This window comes from Lipotes vexillifer, unplaced genomic scaffold (genome assembly GCF_000442215.2).
Source record: "Lipotes vexillifer unplaced genomic scaffold, Lipotes_vexillifer_v1.1 scaffold515, whole genome shotgun sequence".
Classification (NCBI taxonomy): domain Eukaryota; kingdom Metazoa; phylum Chordata; class Mammalia; order Artiodactyla; family Lipotidae; genus Lipotes; species Lipotes vexillifer.
This window is the reverse complement of record NW_006772017.1, coordinates 735,183-759,164: the sequence shown is the minus strand read 5'-3', so window position 1 is coordinate 759,164 and position 23,982 is coordinate 735,183. Positions and strand designations below refer to the sequence as shown.

The 23,982-nt window shown below is 44.8% G+C and overlaps 1 protein-coding gene across 1 annotated transcript in view; it reads left to right on the top strand.

Annotated features, from left to right (window-relative positions):
• Positions 1-23,982, top strand: part of SCML4 (Scm polycomb group protein like 4) — a 59,275-nt gene that overhangs the window by 4,947 nt on the left and 30,346 nt on the right. Inside the window, exons 2-4 of the mRNA XM_007447251.1 lie at positions 14,971-15,100; positions 17,295-17,495; positions 22,066-22,260. Of these exons, the coding sequence (XP_007447313.1) occupies positions 14,971-15,100; positions 17,295-17,495; positions 22,066-22,260 (526 nt within the window). The remainder of the gene's footprint in view (positions 1-14,970; positions 15,101-17,294; positions 17,496-22,065; positions 22,261-23,982) is intronic.

Here is a 23,982-nt window from a genome sequence, read left to right as displayed (position 1 = left end):
TTCAACATTTGTTTAAAGCCTCTTTCTAAAGTGTGTTTTCATTATAACTGTTGAATTGGCTTCAGTGCTTCTTTGATTATCCAGATCTTGTATTGCCTTAAGAGTCATAGTTAGGAACACTAACGGCAGCCTAATAGTATGGAAGGGAAGAATCGACATCTAACCTTTCCTGTGCCTATTTTCAAGGTCCCCCTCTTGCTGATGGTGCATATGAAGTACCACCTGTGGCCCGTGAGGGAAATGACTACAAAGGCACTAGGCAGGGGCCATTCCCTTGGGCTGAACGGTGTGTAGCATCTAGGGAGGGGACGGGGTCTTCTGGGGTTTTCTGTGACCCTCCTGCCCTCAGCCCAGGGCTGGAGCAATGGTCAGGGGTGAGGCTAAGCAGTGTATCTGGGGCAGCGGTATCTGGTGAATGTTTCCTGACCAGCATTCTGAGTGTAACTCAGACATGAATGTTAGTTGGTATTTTCATTTATGTTAAGGAGTGGGAGAAATGTAAACAGTGAAGTTGTATGTTGGAATTTCACTCATTTGTCAAGGATGTGGTTGACTTATTTGCTGAATTGGATAATAGTTTGTGAAAACAAAAAATATTTGTTTTTTCATTCTATTCGCTGTGTAATGGCTACAGACAAGTCACACTTTTAAGTTTAATTTGCATTTTTAATATTTTCTCCATCACTCTCTTAAGCCTATAAGTCAACAAAACAGTAAATCCAGCCCTATTTGTAGCATTTGCCAATTTCCAAGGTGTAAATATTCCCAACATGGCCAGTTTCAAGGCACCAATGTGACTTTCCTGAACGTGGAGTTGGTAAAAGATGTGCTGTAGTATCACTCTTGTACTCTATTTCCACACAGATGCAACAGTAAAATAATTAGAAAGTGATGAGTTTTGAGTATCTATTACCTTTGTTCTTAATATATTTTAAAAATTAATACTCTGTAAGTGTATGCACTTTAATTTTTAATAATTGCTGTGTTTAACAAACAACTTGCAATATTCCTGAAAATTTAACAATCACCTCTTGTGAACCAATATAAGCTGCTCCACCTCCCCGCTGCTCTGAGCTCTGCTATGCGCGGGATGCCTGTGAGTGTATGTTCCATATCCCCAGTCTCATCTTCAGGGCTGACCCCACGCCTGCTGATGCATAGAACTTGGCTCCCTCACCAGTTTCTGTAAGAAACTCTATCACAGCAAGCATTCCTTGAAATGTGTGGTCTCTACTAAAGATTGTTGGAGTCACAGGGCAGCATCGACATTCATTAAATACTTCACATGGATGGATCTGTTTTGCTGCATCCCACTTTATCCAATGATGGTTATTTTTGTTTTCCTTTTTCTTCCTTCTGTCTCCTCGTACTCACGGAGTACGGGCTTCACGGCTTCCCTGTCTCCTCTCTCGGCTGCCCTCTGTCAGGAGGAAATTAACCCATTCTTCTCAGCCCTACCCAGGCAGGATGGTAGCACCACCTCTGCCTCCGTGCACACTAACCCTAGGGCCGGGAACTGTCTCTCCTGGGGTTTTCTGTGACCATCCCCGTCCTCCTGCCCTCACCCCAGGGCTGGAGCAATGATCAGGGGTGAGGCTAAGCAGTAGGTCTGGGGCAGTGCTATCTGGTGAATGTTTCCTGACCAGCATTCTGAGTGTAACTCAGATATAAATGTTAATTGGTATTTTCACTTATGCTAAGGAGTAAGAGAAATGTAAACAAGGCCAAAGGATACTGGCTCCTCCATCCCTCGCATGTTTAATCTCTCCCAAGGGAAAGGAGAAAAAGGTGTGGGTAAACACAGAAACAGACTGACTCCTCGGAACGGAATTAGGCCATTGGCCACAAACTTCTTGTTGTTGGAGGTGATTTGCATTTCCAACAGGCAAGTTTTTTAGACTAAAGTCTAACGTTAAACACGGTGAGGTATTCAATTTTCCCTAACCCTGGCTCCCTGAATCTCCGCAGAACCCTGAGAGAGTGAGCCTAAAGGAGCAGTGTGCCCCCAGGGAAAGCTGTGGGCAGGGGCATGGACAAAGCTATCCTTGAATGGTGTGGGAGAGGAAGGAAGGGAGAGAAAACATGATTTTTAAAAAATAGAATCTTGGGCTTTGCTGGTGGCGCAGTGGTTGAGAGTCCGCCTGCCGATGCAGGGGACACGGGTTCGTGCCACGGTCTGGGAAGATCCCACATGCCGCGGAGCGGCTGCGCGCGTGAGCCATGGCTGCTGAGCCTGCGCGTCCGGAGCCTGTGCTCCGCAACGGGAGAGGCCACAACAGTGAGAGGCCCACGTACCTCCAAAAAAAAAAAAAAAAAGAATCTGGTACATCAGTTTTCTACGGCTATTGTAACACACAATACAACAAACTGGGTGGCTTAAACAGTGCAAATTTTAAAAAAAATTTTATTGAAATATAGTTGATTTACAACGTTGTATTAATTTCATGTTAGATATACATATATATCACTTAATATATATATATACATGTTAGATATAAGTATTACTAATATATATGTATTACTGAATATGTATATTCTTTTTCAGATTCTTTTCCATTATAGGTTATTATAAGATATGGACTGTAGTTCCCTGTACTATATAGTAGGTCCTTGTTGTTAATCTATTTTATATATAGTGGTGTGTATCTGTTAATTCCAAACTCCTAATTTATCCCCCCGCCTTTCTCCTTTGGTAACCATAAGTTTATTTTCTATGTCTGTGAGTCTATTTCTGTTTTGTGAATAAGTTCATTTGTATCATTTTTTTAGATTCCACATATAAGTGATATCATATGATATTTGTCTTTGTCTGATTTACTTCACTTAGTATAATAACCTTTAGGTCCATCCATGTTGCTGCAAAAGGCATTATTTCATTCTTTATTATGGCTGGGTAATATTCTATTGTGTATATATACCACGACTTCTTTATCTATTCATCTGTCGATGGAACAACAGAAATTTATTGTCTCACAGTTCTGGAGGCTGGAAATCTGAGATCAAGACCAGCCAAGTTGGTTCCTTCTGAGGGCTGGGAGGGAGGATCTGTTGTTGCAGGCCTCTCTCCTAGCTTTGGGGGGCCTCCGGTGTTCTTTGGCTTGTGGAGGGCATTCTCCCTGCATCTTCACGTTGTCTTCCCTCTGTGCATGTTTGTCTGTGTGTCCAAATTTCCCCTTTCTCTAAGGACACAGTCATATTGGATCAGGGCCCACTCTAATGAACTTATCTTAACTTGATCATCTGCAAAGACCCTATTTCCCAATAGGTCACATTCACAGGTACTGGGGGTTAGGACTTCAACATCTTTTGGTGGGGAGACACATTTTAATCCATAGCATCCAGTATAATAATCTTTATCTTGTAACTAGACATTTAGTCCATTTATATTTAAAGTAATTATTGATAAATTTGGGTGTAAATCTATGTCTTATTTTCTGTATTCTATTTGTCTCACTCATTCTATGTTCCTTTTACCTGTCTTTCCTGCCTTCTTTTGGATTTTTAAGCATATAATTCTTTCTTTTCTACTTCTTGAAGTTTAAGCACTGTGTTTTCTATTGTATTACTGATTGCTCTAGAAATTACGGCATGCTTACGTACTAGAGTTTTCTAAAGTTAACCTTACCTTTGTTTCTTCCTAGATCATACAAGGACCTTAGGACACTTTAACTCCATTTATCTCCCCACTTCAATATTACTGTCGTCACACATCTTAATTCTTTTTTGCTTTTTTAATCCCTCAAAACAATTATTTTTGTTTTGTACAGTTATTTTCATTTAGATTAACCTGCTTATTTACCACTTAAAAAAATTCTTCATTTCTTTTTGCATATCATACATTCTACCTGAAATCACTTTCCATTTCCTACAGTACATCTTTTAGAAGTCCCTTTAATATAGATCCTCTAGTGATGAATTCTCTTAGCTTTTGTTGTCTGGAAGTACTTTTATTTCATCTTCACTCTTGGAAAAAATTATTTTTACTGGGTGTAGAATTCTAGGTTGTTATTTTCCTTGCAGCACATTGAAGGTATTATTCCATTTATCTTCTGGGGCCCATTGTCGTAAAGAACTCAGCTCTCCATCTGGTTTATGTGAGTGTTCCCTGGCAGGTTTTGTATTTTTAAGCTGATTTTAAGATTTTTTTCTTTGTCTTCAGTGTTCTACAATTTCATTCTGTTGTGTCTACCTGTGGATTTCTTTTTTATTCATCTTATTTAGAGTTTGTTGGGCTTCCTGAATCTGTGGATTAGAACTTTCATCAGATCTGGAAAATTCTTAGCCATTCTCTTTTCAAATATAACCTCTGGGGCTTCCCTGGTGGCGCAGTGGTTGAGAGTCCGCCTGCCGATGCAGGGGACACGGGTTCGTGCCCTGGTCCGGGAAGATCCCACATGCCGTGGAGCGGCTGGGCTCGTGAGCCATGGCCGCTGAGCCTGCGCGTCCGGAGCCTGTGCTCCGCAAATGGGAGAGGCCACAACAGTGAGAGGCCCACGTACCACAAATATAACCTCTGTTCCATTCTTTCTGAAACTCTAATGTTAAAACTTCTCATATTTGCATTGTCGTTTAACCTTCCCTCAATAGTTTTTATCAATTTGTCTCTATGCTACTTTTTGGTGAATTTCTTCTGACATATCTTCTGGCACACTAATTCTTTCTTTAGCTATATTTAGTATGCTGTTAAATCTGTTTATTTAGTTTTTAATTTTAGTTAAAATTTGTATAGAAGTTAAATTTGGTTCTTTTACATTTTGCTATGCTATTTTTTATAGTTTTCTGTTCTCCAGAGATATTTTCAAACTTGTTCTTTATATCTTTATACATAGTATCACACTTGCTTTTAGAATCTAAGTCTGATAATTGAAATATCTTAAGTATTTTATTTTATTTATTTATTTAATTTTATTTATTTATTTTTGGCTGCATTGGGTCTTTGTTGCTGTGTGCAGGCTTTCTCTAGTTGCGGCGAGCAGAGGCTACTCTTCGTTGCGGTGCGCAGGCTTCTCATAAGAAGAAAGAAGCGGTGGCTTCTCTTATTGTGGAACACAGGCTCTAGTCGCGCGCCGGCTTCAGTAGTTGTGGCGCGCGAGCTCAGTAGTTGTAGCGCACAGGCTTAGTTGCTCCACGGCATGTAGGATCTTCCCGGACCAGGGCTTGAACCCATGTCCCCTGTACTGGCAGGCGTATTCTTAACCACTGTGCCACTAGAGAAGCCCAGTTTCTGGGGTTTTACTGCTGTGTGTTTTTATTGCCCATTCTTGCTTTGATTCCTTGCTTCCTTGTGTGTTTGGGCTGTGTTATTCACTGACTTTGAAAAATTATTTTGGGGACTTCTTTGAGACCTGTCTCCAGAGATGATTTGTGTTTGTTTTTCCAGGTAACCTGGGAGCACTGCCAGATTGGGTAATTTTTTTTTTTTTTTCAGTATGTGGGCCTCTCACTGTTGTGGCCTCTCCCGTTGCGGAGCACAGGCTCCGGATGCGCAGGCTCAACGGCCATGGCTCATGGGCCTAGCCGCTCCACGGCATGTGGGATCTTTCCGGACCGGGGCACAAACCCGTGTCCCCTGCATCGGCAGGCGGACTCTCAACCACTGCGCCACCAGGGAAGCCCAGATTGGGTAATTTTTATACTAACTTCACAGGCTGAAGTTTTCTTGGTTGCCCAAGTTCTGTGAATTTGAGCTGCAAATCTGTGTGAGCTCTGGCTTGTGGCAATATCTTCCCAGGGATTCTGCACACCCCCTCCCCCAGTGTCAAGGCAGCTTTCCTTAGAGTCAGGTATGGGTTGGGTAGGGCAGAAGTTTATAGCTAGCTTACCCTTACCCTGAGGTTGTAGTCCTTTGAGTGAGCCCTGATCCGTGGCAATTCCAAGGCCTAGATTTCACCTATATTTGGGCCCAATTATCCTTTATATATTGTTAGTGCCTCCATACTTTTACTAACCTTACATTTTAGCCATTGTTGGTAGTTGTTTTCAGTTGATCCATATAACATAGTTTTCTATATTCCCAGAAACAAAACTCCAAAGAAATTTAGGATGCCACATTTCTTCTAATCAACATTCAAAATATGGCACTGACACTGGTTTTATCTCAAACTCTTTAATGTTTTCAGAAATAGTCTAATGCAAGGTACATACACACATTACGAGTTGGAATAGAACTTAGAAACCAACAAGCTGGGATTTTGCTGGTGGTCCAGTGGTTAAACCTCCATGCTTCCACTGCAGGGGACATGGGTTCGATCCCTGGTCCAGGAACTAAGATCCTGTATGCTGAGTGGCAAGGCCAAAAAAAAAAAAAAAAAAAAAAGCCAACAACCCTACCTGCGTTAATGGCTTTGGAAGATGAAGCCCAGAGGCACTGAATGGGTTGCTCAGAGTCCCATGTGAGTCAGGGGCAGAAGCAGGATTAGAACCCCAGCCCTCTCTGAGTCCTGTGTTCTCACCACTCCCCTGCAGCTCATTGGGCAATGTGAAATCATGTCAGTTCTCAGTGTTCATTTCCCAGATGCGGAAATGTGGATGCTCGACTTCTTTTTCACGTCCTCTCCCAGAAGTTCCGCATAGAATGTTTCCTGTCGTATTCTGAAATTTTACCGCTTGAGTATTAGAGGAGGAATGTTTTGAACCTTAGATACAAGCCAGTGTTATGGCTTCCCCAAAGTTAACTAAATGAGCAACAAGTAAAATGCTAATGTTTTAAACTAATGTAATAAAAATATACTATCAAACAAAGTTTATGTGAATAAATCTAGAAGTTATCTTTGATTTTGCACTTTCTCTCTCTAATCACCTTACTTTCACCTCCAAAGTACACCTGAATCCAACCAATTCTTTCTGTTTTCACTACTTTCACCCTAGTTCAGCCACCTATGCGTCTTGCCTGGACCATATGATAACCTCCTCAGTACTATTCTTTTCTCTATTTTGCCTCTCCCCATCCATTCTCTGTATAGCAGCCATACTTAATTTTATAAAATAAAAACTGGGTTGTGTCTTTCTCTGCTTAAAATCCTCTAATTGTTTCCATAACTCTTAGAATAAAATCCAAACTTTTTAATCTGACTGTATTTATTTACTAGGAGTGCTATAACAAAGTACCACAAACTGGGTGTCTTAAAACAACAGTTCTGGAGGCTAGAAGTCCAAAATCAAGGTGTTGGAAGGGCCATGCTCTCTCTGAAGGTTCTAGGGTAGGATCCTTCCTTGACTCTTCCTAGCTTCTAGTGGTTGCCTGCAATCCTTGGTGTTCCTTGCTTGTAGACATATCACTCCAATTTCTGCCTCTATTGTCACATGGGATTCTCCCTGTGTGTCTGTGTCTGTGTCCAAATTTCCCTCTTCTTATAAGGACACCAGTCATTGGCATTAGGGCCCACTCTAATCCAGTATGGCCTCATCTTGATTACATCTGCAGATACCCTATTTCCAAGTCAAGTCCCATTCACAGGTACTGGGAGTTAGGACTTGAACAAGTCTTTTTTGAGAGGGACACGATTCAATCTACAACACTGACTTAGAAAACCCTCATGATTGTGCCCTGACCACCTAGCTAACCTCATCTTGCATCCTTCTGCCTCTTGCTCATAATTCCAGCCACTCTAGCTTCCTGGTTCTTTGAAGAAGCCAAGCTTTAGGAGGCTTACACTGACCACTCTGTCTCCTTCGAAAGTTCTTTCCTCAGCCTCCCTCTTTTTTTTTAATAAATTTTATTTATTTATTTATTTATTTTTTGGCCTCATTGGGTCTTTGTTGCTGCGTGTAGGCTTTCTCTAGTTGTGGCGAGCAGGGGCTACTCTTCATTGCGGTGCGCGGGCTTCTCATTGCGGTGGCTTCTCTTGTTGCAGAGCACGGGCTCTAGGCGTGCAGGCTTCAGTAGTTGTGGCATGCAGGCTCAGTAGTTGTGGCTCGTGGGCTCTAGAGCGCAGGCTCAGTAGTTGTGGTACACAGGCTTAGTTGCTCCACAGCATGTGGGATCTTCCCGCACCAGGGCTCTAACCTGTGTCCCCTGCATTGGCAGGCGGATTCTTAACCCCTGAGCCACCACGGAAGCCCTCAGCCTCCCTCTTGTCATTCAGATCTTGATGTAAGTGTCACCTCCTTATCAGCCTACCCTAGTCACCTGGTCCCTTTTTATCACATCCCCATATTTTACTTCTCAGAGTAGTACTTATCACAATTTGACATTTTTGTTGTGTTTCTTATTTGTTTCCTCCACTATGATATTACCTCATCAAGAACAATGACCTTATCTCCCCCATTTACAGATGTATCCTCAGCACCTACAACAGTTTGCTGCACACAGTAGGTGCTCAATAAATATTTGTTGAGTAAATGACTGCCTCACGGAATGAATTTTTTTCCCTTTTTAGATTTAGTTTAAATGATACAACTTGGAAAGGGCAGCTCCTGCCTAAGCAATACTTAATGTACTGGGAACATTTCTTAAAGGGGATCATATGCAATGTGTAAGGTAGGAGGGTGGGTCTTCAAAGATTTGGGAAGATGTGATCCCAAGTGGGTAAGTGTAGAAAATGTAGATGGGTGCTAGAAGAAAGACGGGCAATTTCCCTTTCCTGCCATGGCTACATGAACAAGAAACTTGGAACTCATTTGTTTTTCTGGAATTTCTAATAATAAAATTATAATACTAGCAGCAATAATGATCAGAAATACTTGCTGAGTTCTCACTTTGCACTAGCCCTATGCTAAATGTTTACACTTCATTCTTGTCACATCCTTGTGAGAAGGTGCTGTTATCCTTACCTTACAGATGACAAAAGGTAGGCTCTGAAAGGCTAAGTAGCGAGACTTAGGACAGGGTTAGTGAGGCTCCATTGTATGTGCCTATTGCTATCCTGAACTTATTTTAGTTTTGCTTTGCTGCTTCATCCTCTGCTGATGTGCAGGCAGGCTCTACACATCTTTATACTTCCCCCGACCACATTCTGTATCCTTCATTTGCCAACCTCTTGTTGTCAATCTAACAAATACTCTTTAGTCAGTACTTCTGTTTCTCCACACTTGCATATTTCTGGAAAAAGTACCTGAATTTTACATCAGCTGATCCCTTCTTCTTTAGCGTGCCCTGGCCACACATCTCAGTTTGCAGACAAATCCCCTCCCAACTCTTTGCAGTGATTTTCTGGCAAGTGTCTTTAGAGAAGGTCTTCCCCTGAAGACAGTGGGAGCAAGAAGCTCTCCAGGCCCATATCTTGGATCTGTGAATGGAAAAAAAAGATGAGCTGATCCCAGATTCCCCAGACCCTTTGGTGGAGACTCCAGCTGGCAGGGGCCGCCTCTACCCCTCTGCTTCACCCCACCATGATGCTTTAAGAAGGCAAAGCACAGCCACTGGCAACCATGCCCTGGATGAGGAGTCGCCGTACCCATTTGATCGAGGTTTTGAATTTCAGGTAAAGGTGCCAACTTTGCCAGCATCTGTACAGGCTGTTGGCTTTGAAGGCCAAGGATTAGCTCCTGCATGTCAGAGCAAGGCATCCTGGGCAGCAAATCTTCTTCCAGTCTTATGCAGCCAAGAAAGAGGCCTCTTCTCCCTCCTTCCTCTTTATTTTCCCCAGTTTATTCTGCCAGATTCTGTTTTGAATCTTTTTAAAATAAACTATATTTTAGAACAGTTTCATGTTTAGAGAAGGGTTGCAAATATACAGAGGATTCTCCCATACCCGACACCTAGTTCCTCCTGTAGTTAACATCTTACATTATTATGGTACATTTGTCACAGCTAGTGAACCAATAACAATACATTATTGTTAAATAAGGTCCATATGTTATTGAAATTCATTAGTTTTCCCCTACTTTGTTCCAGAATCCATCCAGGATACCTCGTCACATTTAGTCATCATGTCTCCTTAGGCTCCTCTGGGCTGTGAAAATTTCTTAGACTTTTCTTGTTTTTGATGACATTGGCAGTTTTGAGGAGTATTGGTCAAGTATTCTACAAAATGTTCTGCAACTTGGGATTTTTGAAGTTTATCCCATGATTAGACAGGAGTTATGGATTTTTGGAAAGAAGATCTCAGAGGTAAGGTGCCATTCCCATGACGTCATATCAAGGGTGCGAACTGTCGACATGGTTTATCACTGTGGATGGTGATCTGGATCCCCTGGCTGAGGTGGTGTGTGACCAGTTTCTCCACTGTAAAGTTACTTTTCCCCCCATTCCCATGCTGTCCTCTTTGGAATGAAGTCACTATGTGTGGCCCACACTTAAGGAGGAGGAGTTATACTCCACGATAAAATATTTGGAATTTTTATACATGGGAGATCTGTCGATTCTCCCCATGTATTTACTTAGTCAGTCACTCATTTATGTGAGTATGGAGTCATGGATATTCACTGTATACTTTGAATTATAACCCACTACTACCTTCGTTATCTGCTGCTCGTGTTGCTCCAGGTTTGGCCATTGAAAGCTCTCTCAGCTGACTCCCGTGTCCCTGTGACCTACCCCTCTCCCTTTTCTAGGTTACCTTACTTTTGATTCATTCTTTATATCAAGCAATGAGATAGAAATTTCAGAATGCTGAGTCAAAGGATATTCCTACTGATGATTTATCCTCTTACCAAAAGGATATTTTTTAAAAGTCATATACCACCCACAGTTGCATGAGATTCCTTCTTTGTTCAAAAGTCCCAGAAGTTGTTTTACAGGTTGAATGAATATGTAAGGTTTTCCCTGCAACCAGCTGACTTATTCTAATCCCTTTAATTGCTTCATCTGGGCAGAAACTATGGGCAGAGGTAACAGCCAACTATATTATTTCATCGGCGGTGGGTTCAATGGACAGATCCCCCTCTAATAAATATTAAAATAGTGAGCAAGTATTAAGGTTAGGCTCATTATGAAGTTTACATGAACAGTAAACAGTATCTGCTATCTAAGTCTTAGCTGCCGTCATCCTCTTTCTCATCATCATCATTGTCATTTTCCTCGGGAAGGATCACACGGATCTTTGTGTAATTTACTTAAAGAACACAGAGGGGAAAATGACTTACTAATCCTGTTTATTTTCCCCCACCAATATCGTTATCTGTATGTTGGGCATTGAAGGGCTTTAAGCCTGTAAAGGAGGATTTAGCCAAGGTTCTTCCAGAGCCTGTTGCCCACGGTCCTTGGAGACTGTCACCACCAGCCTCTCCATCACAAGCTGTACCTTCCTAGAGATACCACTCCTAGAGAGACCACCAGGGGAACCCTTGGTGCCTGACCTGGGAGAACAGGCAGAGTGGCCGCAGCCCTCTTCACACTTGGCAGATGAGGAAACCCTGCCATAGTCATGGTGACTGAGTCACAGGAGGTTTCCCATCTACTCTGTCCCACCACTGAAGTTTCTTTTAAATTATTTTTATAATACTTAGTATGGTATTGCTACATGATGAGCCTTTTAATCCTTTCGAATGCTAAACTCAAATTAAGATGAACTGTCTATTGTTAATTGCTGCTTCTGATTAATACAGGATCTCTAGCAAGAGCCCCAGACTCTGCACACATACAGCCTTGTGTAGCCAACATGCTCACTTTTGGCCTGTCTCCTTTTAAGTTCATTTCAATTCATTTAAATTCATTTCCGCACATCCCACTGTGCCCTCAATACTGCTCAGCAGCCACATTCCATTCCCCCCATGGCCTCCCACCCTCCTAGTTCATTAACCCACCCTCCTCTACCCTCACACACAGCTTCCAGCATCACTGAGAAATTAGAAGCCATTGCAAAAGGCCTTCTGTAAGCTCCCACCTCCACATCCACCCAAATCCAGAGCCTCATATTCCTCCTTCCTTCCTACTGCAGTAGATGAAAAGTCCTCATTTCCTTCTAAGGCCATAGCCCCGTTCATTTAATCTCACCCTCTCTCACCTGTTCAGAGTCTCAATGCCAGCAGTTCTCCACACACTCCCCTGTATCATCAATTTTTCCCTCTCTACTGGGCTATTTCCACCAGCATTAGAACGTATTTCCCCCTTCTCAAAAACAACAACAAAAAATCTTTTAAAAATTAAAAAAAATAGGGCTTCCATGATGGCGCAGTGGTTAAGAATCCACCTGCCAATGCACGGGACATGGGTTTGAGCCCTGGTGCAGGAAGATCCCACATGCTATGGAGCAACTAAGCCTGTGCACCACAACTACTGAGCCTGCGCTCTAGAGCCCGTGAGCCACAACTACTGAGCCCACCTGCCACAACTACTGAAGCCCGTGTGCCTAGAGCCCGTGCTCCGCAACAAGAGAAGCCACTGCAATGAGAAGCCCGCGCACTGCAATGAAGAGTAGCCCCACGGCTCGTTGCAATTAGAGAAAGCCCGCGGGCAGCAACAAAGACCCAACGCAGCCAAAAATAAAAATGAAATAAATAAAAATTAAAAAATGTTTTTAAAAAGTAATTGTGATAAAAACCGCATGGCATAAAATTTATCATCATAACCATTTCTAAGTGTACAGTACAGTAGTTTAAGTATATTCACATCGCTGTGCATCCAACTTCCAGAACGTTTTCACCTTGCAAAACTGAAACTCTATACTCATTAAACAACGACTCTCCCTTTCCCCCTCCCTCCATCCCTTAGCAGCCACCATTCTTCTTTCTGTTTAAGTGCATTTGACTACTCTAGGTCCCTCATATAAGTGGAGTCATACAGTAGTTGTCTTTTTGTACCTGGCTTATTTCACTTAGCATAATGTCCTCAAGTTTCATCCATGTCATAGCATGTGTCAGAATTTTCTTCCTTTTTAAGGCTGAATAATATTTCCTTGTATGTATATACCACATTTTGTTTATCCATTCATCTGCTGATGGACATTTGTTGTTGCTTCCACAATGACTATTCTGAATAATACTGCTATGAACATGAGTGTACAAATATCTCTTGAAGACACTGCTTTTAATTCTTTGAGAAGTGGAATTTCTGGGTAATTCTATTTTTAATTTTTTGAGGAATGCACCATTTCACATTCCCACCAGTAGTGCACAAGGGTTGCAGTTTCTCCACATCCTCATCAACGTGTTATTTTTAATTTAAATCTTATTTTTTTTATAGTAGCCATCCTAATGGGTGTGAGGTGGTATCTCATTGTGGGGCAAAAATCTTTCAATCCTACTTTTCCTGCTGCTGTGGCTAATTGGCCACTCCTTTTTAAGACAAGACTCCTTGCAAGAGTTGGCTTTACTTCCTGATCCAGTGCCTCCCTTCTCACTATTTCTTAAGCTTATTCCAATCAGGTTCTCATCTCACCTACTGCACCACAGCCTCTCATGTCGAAAAGTTGCTACGTGGCCACTTCTGGTCCTCCATGTATGACTGAGCATTTGACATGGTTGGTCACTCTCTTCTCCATGAGACACTTTCTCCATCTTGTCCCCGCAGTGCCGTGCTCTCCTGCTTCTCTTTCTACCCCACTGGGTAGAGTTCCTGGTTTCTTTTGCTGGTCACCCCTCTCTCTCCGACTTCTTCATGTTGGAGTCTTTCAGGGGCTCAATGAATGGATCCTCCTCTTCTCCACCTACCCTCAATTCTCTGATGATCTCATTCATTAGCATGGCCTTAAATATCAACTCGCTACTTACGATTCCAAAATTAGATCTCCGTTTAGACTTTCCCCCAGAACTCCGTAGTCCAGTATACGTACCTGCCTACTTACCATCTCTTCTTGGATCTAAGCATCTTAAACCTGACGTGTCCAAAATCAACCCGACCTTCCCTCGTTGCCTCCACTCTCCCCTCCTCTGTCCCCCACCTGCAAACTCCCTGGCCCAAACCCTCGGAGTCATCCTTGACTTCTTTCTTTTTCTCTCACACACTACATCCAGTGTGTCACAACGTCCTTCTGGTTCCACCTTCAAAATCTGTCCAGAATCTGTCCCCTTCTCTTCACCTCCACTGCTCTCACCCTGATCCAACCCACCATCGTCGCTCATCTACTCTAGATTAGTGGTCCTCTCACTTTTGCTCCTTTCATCTCTTCTCAACACAACCGTCAGAAAGATTGTTAAAAATGTCAGTTTAGATTCTGTAGTTTCTCTGCTCAGAAGAGCTCAGAGCAAAAGTCAAAGAACTTACAGTGTCTTGCAAAGCCCTGTGGTTTTACCACCTCTCCAATCTCACTCCTGCCACCTTAATGTGGCACAAACACTCCAGGCATGCTCTGCCTCAGGACCTTTGCAGTTGGTATTCTCATTCACTGGAATGTTTTTCCCTTAAACACTGGTATGACTTAAATGAATGAATGTAGAATGGTTGGATAACTAGCAGTAAGAATACTATTTCTCCATGACTACTAGTATTATTACATCCTAAAAATCCAGGAATCAAGTTAGGATATGGATGGGGATTGCATATACATTAACAACAGAATGTACACCCTTGCTACTCAAAGTGTGGTCCATGGGCCAGCAGCATCAGCACCAGCCTTTGATGGTCTCCACTGCAAGAAATAAACCCTGAGAAGCATGTCACCTTTTGGAATAATGGCTCCTGCTGTCTCTTCTAGCAGGACCCAGTGATCTTTGTGAACAGAAAACTCAGCAGAGTGAGCAAAGCTTCAGGATTATTGGTCACTGGGTGGCTGTCAGGAAAGACCTGTCCACAGGAAGCTCAGGAGCACAGGGGCTCAGGCTGGGAACTGTCCCCCACCCTGCATCCTGCACTCAGGAGGCTTATAGGCTGCAATTCCTCACACCTCTGTGTGCCCCACACCCACTGCCTGACACAGTCATTTCCTGGGTGGCTCCACTGTAAGGACGGGGTGCAGAGCTGACCTCTGGGTGTGACCCAAACTTGAATCTTGATCATGACCTTGAATCTGAAGTTCAGCCCCCAAAGCTGCACAACAGAAAGGTGTGGAAGAATGACAGAGTAGCAGTGGTTAACTGAGCCTAGGAAGGATCCTGGGAAAGTGTAGAGAGCATCTCCAGATTTTCTTTGACTCCCTGGGTTCTCTCTTGCAGCTCAAGTCTCGGGTCCTCATGACGCCTTTAGCCCTCTCACCCCCGCGGAGCACGCCGGAGCCCGACCTCAGCTCCATCCCTCAGGATGCAGCCACCATACCCAGCTTGGCAGCGCCACAGGCTCTCACAGGTAGGTGAGGCGAATGAACTCCAAGGCTGGGATGACCTGCCCACCAGCTAAAGTTACTTTGTGAACTAGAGAGCTGCCACTGAGGTCGCTCAAATGAAGGATTCAGTGTGTCAGTTGGACAGTAGATAGGATGACCCAATTCTCTGAGAACAGGAGTTTAGTGTCTCACAGCTAGGATTATTTAAAATTGGTTTTCAATACATCTTGGGTTCAGCTGGTTGCTGTGGGTGGGTGGAGGCTAGAAAGAGTGGTTGGCGACCCAGACTATCTTCAGAGCCACGTTTACTTTGCACCAACAGCGAGCCTGCTCACCTTGAAGAGTTTCTATCCCTGTGTTTGTACTTCCAGATCTCCTAAGGATCCTAATGCCCCTCAATCCCACCCAGTGCCTTCCAGTCCAGTTCAGGGTGGAGCTCGGCCCAGTCTCCCTCATGGGTCATCCACCAACCAACGGTTCCATCTTAAAAGTAACAGCAGTCGGATGGTGTCTCTCTCTCTCTCTCTCTCTCTCTCTCTCTCTCTCACACACACACACACACACACACACACACACACACACACACATACACATACACATCCATAGTTCCCCCTCATCACAAACCATCCACAGCCCCATCCCACTTAAATCCCTCAGTGCCCTCCTAATGCTGTTAGGTAAAGACCAAATTTTGTAGTATGGCCAACAAGGCCCTGCTCTTAGTCTTTAGGGCCCATCATAGGATCGTAGCATATTCTCTTTCCTTTTTCTAGAATGATCTTTCCTCTGGGGTCAACCTATTCCTCCCTTGTACCTCAGCTCAGGTACCTCCCTCCAGAAAGCATTCACTGACTTTCCTGCCAAGCTTCCCAGGACGGGCTATCCTAGCATCTCCCTAATGTTTCTTGCAGCCAAGGTCCCACATCACTTCCTGTGATTCTCTGAGTAGGTCTGTCTCCCCTTCTGGGCCCTAAGTTCTCTGAAGTCAGGGATTGTGTAGATTTTCTCTGTAGGGCCTAGCACACTGCCTGGCATGAAGGTCCCTTAGCAATTACAGATTTTCCTTAATCATGTGGGATTAGTTGAAGAAGGAAGCCTGGTAGAGTGAAAAGAGCACAGGCCATGACATCAGAAAGATGTTAGTTAAAATCCCTATTGCACCATTAATTACACTTTCTGAGCAGCCACTAACCACTTTTAACCTCGGTTTCTTCTTTAGTAGAGGAAGTAATAATATTTAATTCTCAGGCTTATCTTGAGAATCAAACAAGATAAAAGATATACAGTGCCTGGAATATAGTAGGTGCTCAATAAAAACTAATTTTCTTCAACTTTGTTGTTACTGTTTAATCCTTCCAAAGTCCTATTGGTCTCCTCTTAAAGTCCCTCTTTAACGCTTCTCTGCACTAGTGGCCCCCAGGGTAAGATGCTCATACCTGGGCTGGGGGCAGGGGGAGACATAAGAGGAGCCATTAACATGTGGAAGAAAATATGACACCTACTATTAATATTTCTTTTTATCTCATCCTTTAAATTTTTCTATTTTTTGGTTACATCTTTAAAATGTATGTAATACATTAATACGGTTGAGAATGTATATAATCTATAAATAAATAAACACGTTAGGGCATGTGGTAAAAATTTTTTTACCAATGGGGTATATTACTTTGAAAGTGTGGGGACCATTGGTTGGGCTCACCTAAATGGACTGCTGAGTGTTCATTATCCTGAGATTGTAAATAGAATCCTCTTTAGAATTTCATCGAATATATAGTCTTTGGAGTAATTAGCAACATGTTGATTTTTTTTAATTACTGAAGGTTAACAAAAAAAATGGCAAACATTATATATAGCTTGATAGCTTCCTGGGAGGAGAAGGGAAGATTTTGGGTATGTTCCCAGCACATAAATACATTTATATACATGGTCCACAATTGTCCATAATTGTCTACAATTCAGATTTGAGTACATCGGAGGGGACATGCCTATTTCTTCCCAACCAGGAAGCCTTTCTGAGAGCAAGCCCTGGCAGCTAGAGGTGATTGACTCTATTGCCTCTTTTACTTCTTAAGTTGGGAAGAACTGGTCCCACTTTGGCCTTTGCTTTCACAAGACCAGGGCCAAGGGGACATGGCTGAGGCCTCCCCAGTGGGCACGGGAGCCACCGCTGGCCTGATGTGCTTCGATGCTGAGGGCTTTGTGGGTCTGTTTCCACAGTCTGCCTCTACATCAACAAGCAAGCCAACGCAGGGCCGTACCTGGAGAGGAGGAAGGTACAGCAGCTCCCCGAGCACTTTGGGCCCGAGAGGCCGTCGGCTGTCCTGCAGCAGGCCGTGCAAGCGTGCATCGACTGTGCCCACCAGCAGAAGCTGGTCTTCTCCCTGGTCAAGCAGGGCTACGGTGGTGAGATGGTGTCAGGTAAAGCCCTGGAGCAGGCTGTATGAGGAGGGCCATGGGTGTGTCTCCAAAGAGGAAAATAGCTGTAATCAGGCTTGGGGGACTGTGGCCAGGGTCTGTCCCCATCTTCTGGGCTCCAGGGTCCTTAAATGAGCCTGTGTGCCGAAGGTGTCTCTTGGGGCTTCAGGAGAAGATACTTCCAGATCTGGATAAGAAGACTGGACATCTGAATCCTCTCCCTTGACTTGCCTCTTTCACCTCCCACTTCCAACCCATCAATAAATCCTATTGTTCTAACTGCAGAATATATCCAGAATCCTTTCAGAATCAACTGCAAAATATATCCAGAATTCTTTCACGATTCTGGTTCTTTCAAAATCTAAGTCAGATCATGCCCCTCCTTTTCTCCAGACCCTCAATGGCTCCCATGTCACTCTGAGAAAGAGCCCACATCCTTACAAGGGCCTCCAAGTCCTATGTGACCTGGTCCTGGGAACTTCCTTGATCTCCTGGTCACTTCTATTGAGTCCCAAACTCTGCTCCGGCCACAGTGGCTTCATTCCTGTGTCCTCCAACCATGCTCCTCCTGCCTCAGGGCCTTTGCACCTGCTGTTCTCTCTTTCTGGAATGCTCTTTCCCCAACTGTCCACGTGACTTGCTCCTGGAGTTCCTTCAGATTCCTACTCAAATGCCACCTTATCAAAAAGCCCTTCCCTGACCACATGTCTAACACATCAGCCCTTGTCACTATTTATTCTCCCTTCCTCTGCTTTACTCCTTATTCATAGCACTTAACACCATGCAGGGAAGTGGGGAATGTTCGTGGGCTAAACCCCACCTCACAGGACATTTTTTTTTTTTAAACAAGAGCCTTCAGGGTCAATCCCATCTCCCATTGTCACCACCCTCCTCCAGTTTCCACCCCGACCCAACAGCATCCAGAGGGAGTGGAAACTGTCACCACAAGTCTGAGGCAGAATTGGGAGCTCTGCCCCCTTCAAATGTTTCCCCGCAGAGGCTCTGTCTGTCTTTCCCGGGGCTCTCCACATGCACAGTGGCTGTTACCACCTGCCCTTAAGCCCTGGAGCTCCAGGCCTTTGCAAGATGCTTTGACTCCAAGGGGACAGCCTGGTGTCTTCTCTAGCCCAGCATCATAGACACAGCCTCCATATCACCAGGGAAAAGGGATACAATTCCCCAGCCACAGGGCAGTGCGGGTGACCCTGCTGGCTGGCTAGGGGTCGAGGAGAGGGAACTTTAATGTGGCTACGCCCTGAAAAACCAAAGCATAAGTGTTTTATTTAATTCCAGATTGATCCCGAGGGCTTGCAGATGGGGAGATTTTCCAACACAGCTTTACCAGCTCTGATTCAGCCCTCCTTCTGGAGCTCCCTGTGAGCAGGAAGCTGGGTCTGACTTGCTGGTAATTGATTAAAATAGAACTTGGCAAGGTCTGGGTGCCATGTGTCTGACCCGGGGTGACTTTTAAGAGACTTCAGCAGATGTGCGCAGAGACAGGACGAAGAAGGGCTGCACCAGGAGAGGCCAGGAGGAGGGCCCTGCTGTCGGGCCTCTGAGCGCTCCTTGGCTGTTCTTCTGCTTTCTCCCTGAGAGCCAGGTTCTTGATCCTGGACTGCCCTCTGAGGTTGAAGGCCTTGTCCTTTTCCTCGCTAAACAGCAGGGCTCAAGACGCAGACCCAGTGCTAAGAGAAAGCTCCTCCCGTACCGTGTGTCCCCACTCTTGAGCGAATCCCGTCTGAGTTCTTTGTGGCCCCTGCCCCCCAAGCTGGGAGAGCTGACCCCGTTCTCCCTGCTCTCCTGCTCAGCTTTTCTGCGGCCTCAGGGGCCTCGGTGCTGGGGAGGAGGCTTTGCAGTGCCTGGCACCAATGCATGAGCAGGCAGAGCCCTGCCAAGTTTCCCTTGGCTGAGGGATTCCCAGGAAGGCAGGAGCTGAGGACTTGGTCATGGAGAATGCAGTAGCGCTGAGGGGCCTCCTCATGCCACCTCCTTAGGTTGTGAGGTGGCAAGGTGGGCGTTCACGTTTCTGATGGTGATGTGCAGCCCAGCAAGGTGGTGCTAGCCCCAAGGTGGTTTAGGGAGGGACTCAAGGAGGAATAGTCAGACTCTCCCACTCTCCACCTAGAACCTGATCCTTAGGGCACTGCTTTCTAAACATTCCCAGGGCACAACATGTAGAAAATGGTGAACACTGGTGCTGGCACCATGGGCTAAGGGAATTTAACCTGCTGTGGCTGGGCCTTGGGCCACCCCAAAGGCTGAGGGGGAATAGTATCTCAGTACCCATGACCCACTCCTAGCACACCTGTTGGGACGCTTTGCCTTAGTCCCACTCTCCCAGAGGGGTAGATTTTGTGATCTCACAAATTCCATGTCTGCTTCCAGGAGGTGGAATTTTCCTACTATGTGACCATCCAGGCACCTCTGGGAATGTGTACACACTGATTTATGGCACAGGCCTGATGACCCAGACCTTCCTGCTGTGGGTTCAGTTTCCAGCACACCTACTCTTTCAAGGTATCAGAGGCAAGCAGCAGTGCCCACCTAAGAGGGAATTTCCAGAGTGTTCAAGTGGCCAGGATGACCCCCTTACTGAGCATCTAAGCAGCTCTTTGCTGGCTGTCCTAATCTGAGTCACCTGGAGTATTAAAGTGACAGGCAAGTGCCACTTACAGGCCTCATGAGCTGGAAAAATCCACTCTAGGCCTTCTCCTCAGTTTCCTCATCCATATTATGGAGGCATGACCTTTTCTCCACTGTCCTCACAGGACAGTCAGAAGGCCTAAATGAGGTGATAGGTGTGAAAGCTCTTGTCAAACTATAAAAAGCTACACAAAAGAAATATTGTTTTGATTTCTAATTTAAATGGGTATGGAGATTTTTTGTTGTTTGTTTTTTAGCTCTGAAATCAAAACTAGCTCTGGTCGCCCTGCCCCAGCCCTTACAGTGTGCTAGCCTTTGAGAGATATAGTATAAAAATCCAGGCTGCCTTCCAGGTGCTGGTGCTGAGGGCAGAGCCCAGGTGGGAGCAGAATGTCCTGCTGGGGATCTTCTCATGTGTTCTGCACCCTGGAGCTGCTGTGCGAGCTTCATGCAGCAGCAGAGGGCTGTGAACAGGATTACAGAAAGAAACATGCTCTGGGCTGGAAGAACCAGGTGTTTCTTCTAAATTCTGGTCACCCTAGAGAAAATGAGTTTGATCTAGCATCACTGTGGAGACATTATTGTTCTTTTATAAAGATTCCTCCCCTTTAGGCTGAATGAACCCTGAACACTGTGGTGCTGCATTAAGAGCTGGAGACCTCAGTATGAACTCAGGTTTATTTGAATATACCTATATGTCTAGATCTAGACATATCTATCTAGACCTACCTATTGATCTTGATCTATCTATCTAGAGTTGCTTAAAATAAATGAGGGTATGTCATAGGGACACAGGAGTCAATCTGAAAGATCCCAAAGACAAAAATTGGAATAATTTAGCAATAAGATACATAATATAGTATTGGACAATTCACAATACAAAATAAATATATATTTTTTAAACTTTTATTTATTTATTTATTTTTGGCCCCACCATGTGGCCTGTGGGATCTTAGTTCCCCAACCAGGGACCGAACCCAGGCCCTCGGCAGTGAGAGGGCTGAGTCCCAACCACTGGACTGCCAGGGAATTCCCCCAGAATAAATATATTGACTCTGCACTGATATTGATGAATAAACAAATAAATAAATGGAGGAAATGGGACAAGTCTTCCTTTATAGAAGAATTTCAAATGATATAGAGACTCTTCCCTCTCCAGGAGGTAGAGCTTAATCCCTCCACTGCCCTTAACTGTGGGTAGGACCTTGTGACTTATTTCCCAGGAACAGAATACAAAGAATATAGTGGAGGGCTTCCCTGGTGGCGCAGTGGTTGAGAGTCTGCCTGCCGATGCAGGGGACGCGGGTTCGTGCCCTGGTCCGGGAGGATCCCACATGCCGCGGAGCGGCTGGGCCCGTGAGCCATGGCCGCTGAGTCTGCGCGTCCGGAGCCTGTGCTCCGCAACGGGAGAGGCCACAGCAGTGAGAGGCCCGCGTACTGCAAAAGAAAAAAGAATACAGTGGAGAAATGTGGCAAACACTGTCTTGGCCAGGAGATAAAGGTTAACATCCCAGTGATGAACTGTGGCTATCATGTACCACCCCCCACTGACTCTGTGGTCTTCCTCCTCACAACCCCATAACCCCGGTAAAATCATAAGAAAAACATCAGACAAACCAGATCGAGGGACGTTTTACAAAATACCTGACCAGTACTCTTCAAGACTGTCAAGATCATGAAAAACAAGAAAAGACTGTGAAACAAAGACCCGAGGAGACCGAGTTCACACAACAGCTATACCCGATGTGGTCTCCTGAATGAGATCCTGGAACTGAAATAGGACATTAATGAAAAAAACAGGTGAAATCCCAATACAACTTAGTTGAAAACAAAACAAAACTGAACAAACCAAAACCTCTTCCCCAGGGCTGACGGGCTGACGGCTTTCTCCAGAGCCCCGCTCTGAGTCGCTGTCTCTGTGCTCTTCCAGTCTCCGCGTCCTTTGACGGGAAGCAGCACCTGCGGAGTCTGCCCGTGGTGAACAGCATTGGGTACGTCCTCTGTTTCCTTGCCAAGCTGTGCCGAAGCCTCCTGTGTGACGACCTCTTCAGCCACCAGCCGTTCCCCAGGGGCACCAGCGCCTCCGAGGAAGCCCCTGAGAGCCTGGAAGACAGGATGGAGTCAGGTAGGGTTTGCCCGTCTGTCTTCCTGGGCCTGCAGGTGGTTCCAGGTGTCCCCGCCCTCCCGGGGCAGGTGAGGCTGCCGCTAAGGGGGCTCCTGGGAACTCTGCTGCTGGAAGCTCACGGGCTGCTCCTCTGGGCAGCCGGGGAACAGTCAAGGCTGACCAGGGCCAAGGACACCCCGACGGGCCCTGCCCAGGCTGCAGTGGGAAGAGATGGCTCCAGCTACTGAGAGCTGACATTATAGCTTCTAGGCCTATATTATTAGAATTCAGACAATGAGACCGCATCACATGCAATGAGTGATTTTTTTCCTCTCTTCTAATTAAGACTCTTGAGCATTTATTCATCATCGTTGAGTAATTGAAGGACTACTAGCCTAAGGAACAAAGAAATCCTGAAGAAACAAGGGCTAACGAATTAATTACGTTGGTCCTGTCTGGGGGCCTCAGATTCCTATCCAGGTTAAAAAAATGTGTAACAGAGTGTCTATCATGGCAGGAATTTGACCCGCCCATAAATCACATATGTCCTTCAGTGAGAGTGTTTCTCTCTCGTCACAGGATAGAAAGTGACCCAGGGGCTGAACGCCTTTTGTGTCACCAGCCCCAGAATAGCTCAGCATAGGGAAGTGGCCAGTGGGAAGGGCAGCAAGGCCACATGGGCAAACTTGCCACACTGTTGTCTGCCCAATGGGCTGCTCCTTCCTTCCCCACTTAGCGGCCCTGAGTTATGGATTTGCAAGGAGTTGAACATGAGTCCAGGTTCTAGATTCCAGGTTCCCAAGGATGAGCAGGCATGTTGCCTTTTTTCTTTCTCTGGAAGCAGTGTTGTTGATACATAAAGAACACATAGACAGTGAAATGGAATCTAACCATTATGCCATTCTGCAAACACTTGCTGAACCTTTTCTGTTCCAAGCACCATGTGAGACCCTGTCTTGGAATAAGGCAAATATGTATGTGAGCTTAGGAAAGTTTTTGAGGTATTGAGTGACCAGTGTGAATAATGAAAAACTTACATTTGCAGGTATGTGCTCACAGACAGGCTTAGAGCATTCAACAAAAGGATACTTATAATAGGAGTGGCTGTGTTTTAAGCCTAGGAGGACATCAGGGAAGGATAAAGTTAGATTCTAAGCATAGATTTTTCTCACATCCTGTCAAGAGCCTTGTCTACAGTTTTACTTTAAACTCTCAGAGACCTGGGAAACAGGAAGAAATCTGGCCTTTACAAAGAAATGTACCTAATTAAATATAGTTTGTGTGAGCAGATGCTATATACTTCTGTGTTTTTCTTGATGCCTCTATATGTGTGAGCTTGGGAAAGTCTTCTCATGTCTCTGGGCCTCAGTTTCCTGTGTGAAATGATGGGCTGAGTTGCTCATGTATAATGTTCTGGTTCTGACAGTCTACGAATCTGGCCTCTCTTGTAAACCTTAGTTGACTCAGAAACATATTGTAAAGCTCACGTATCTTCCAGTGAATCTTGCAATGAAAATAGCAGATGATGATCTGATTTCACTTCGCACACCCTAAAGTCATTGTTACATTGAACAAGCAATGACCCATGGACATAATCATAAAGCCACATAATTCCTGTCTCCCATTCTCCTTTAAATGAAAGTCTCCTGTGAGACCACTTCTTCCCTGTCCATGGAAGAAATTTAGGGCAAATCTCGTGACTTTTCTGGCTCCTTTCAGATAACAAAACACTCTCTAGTAAAT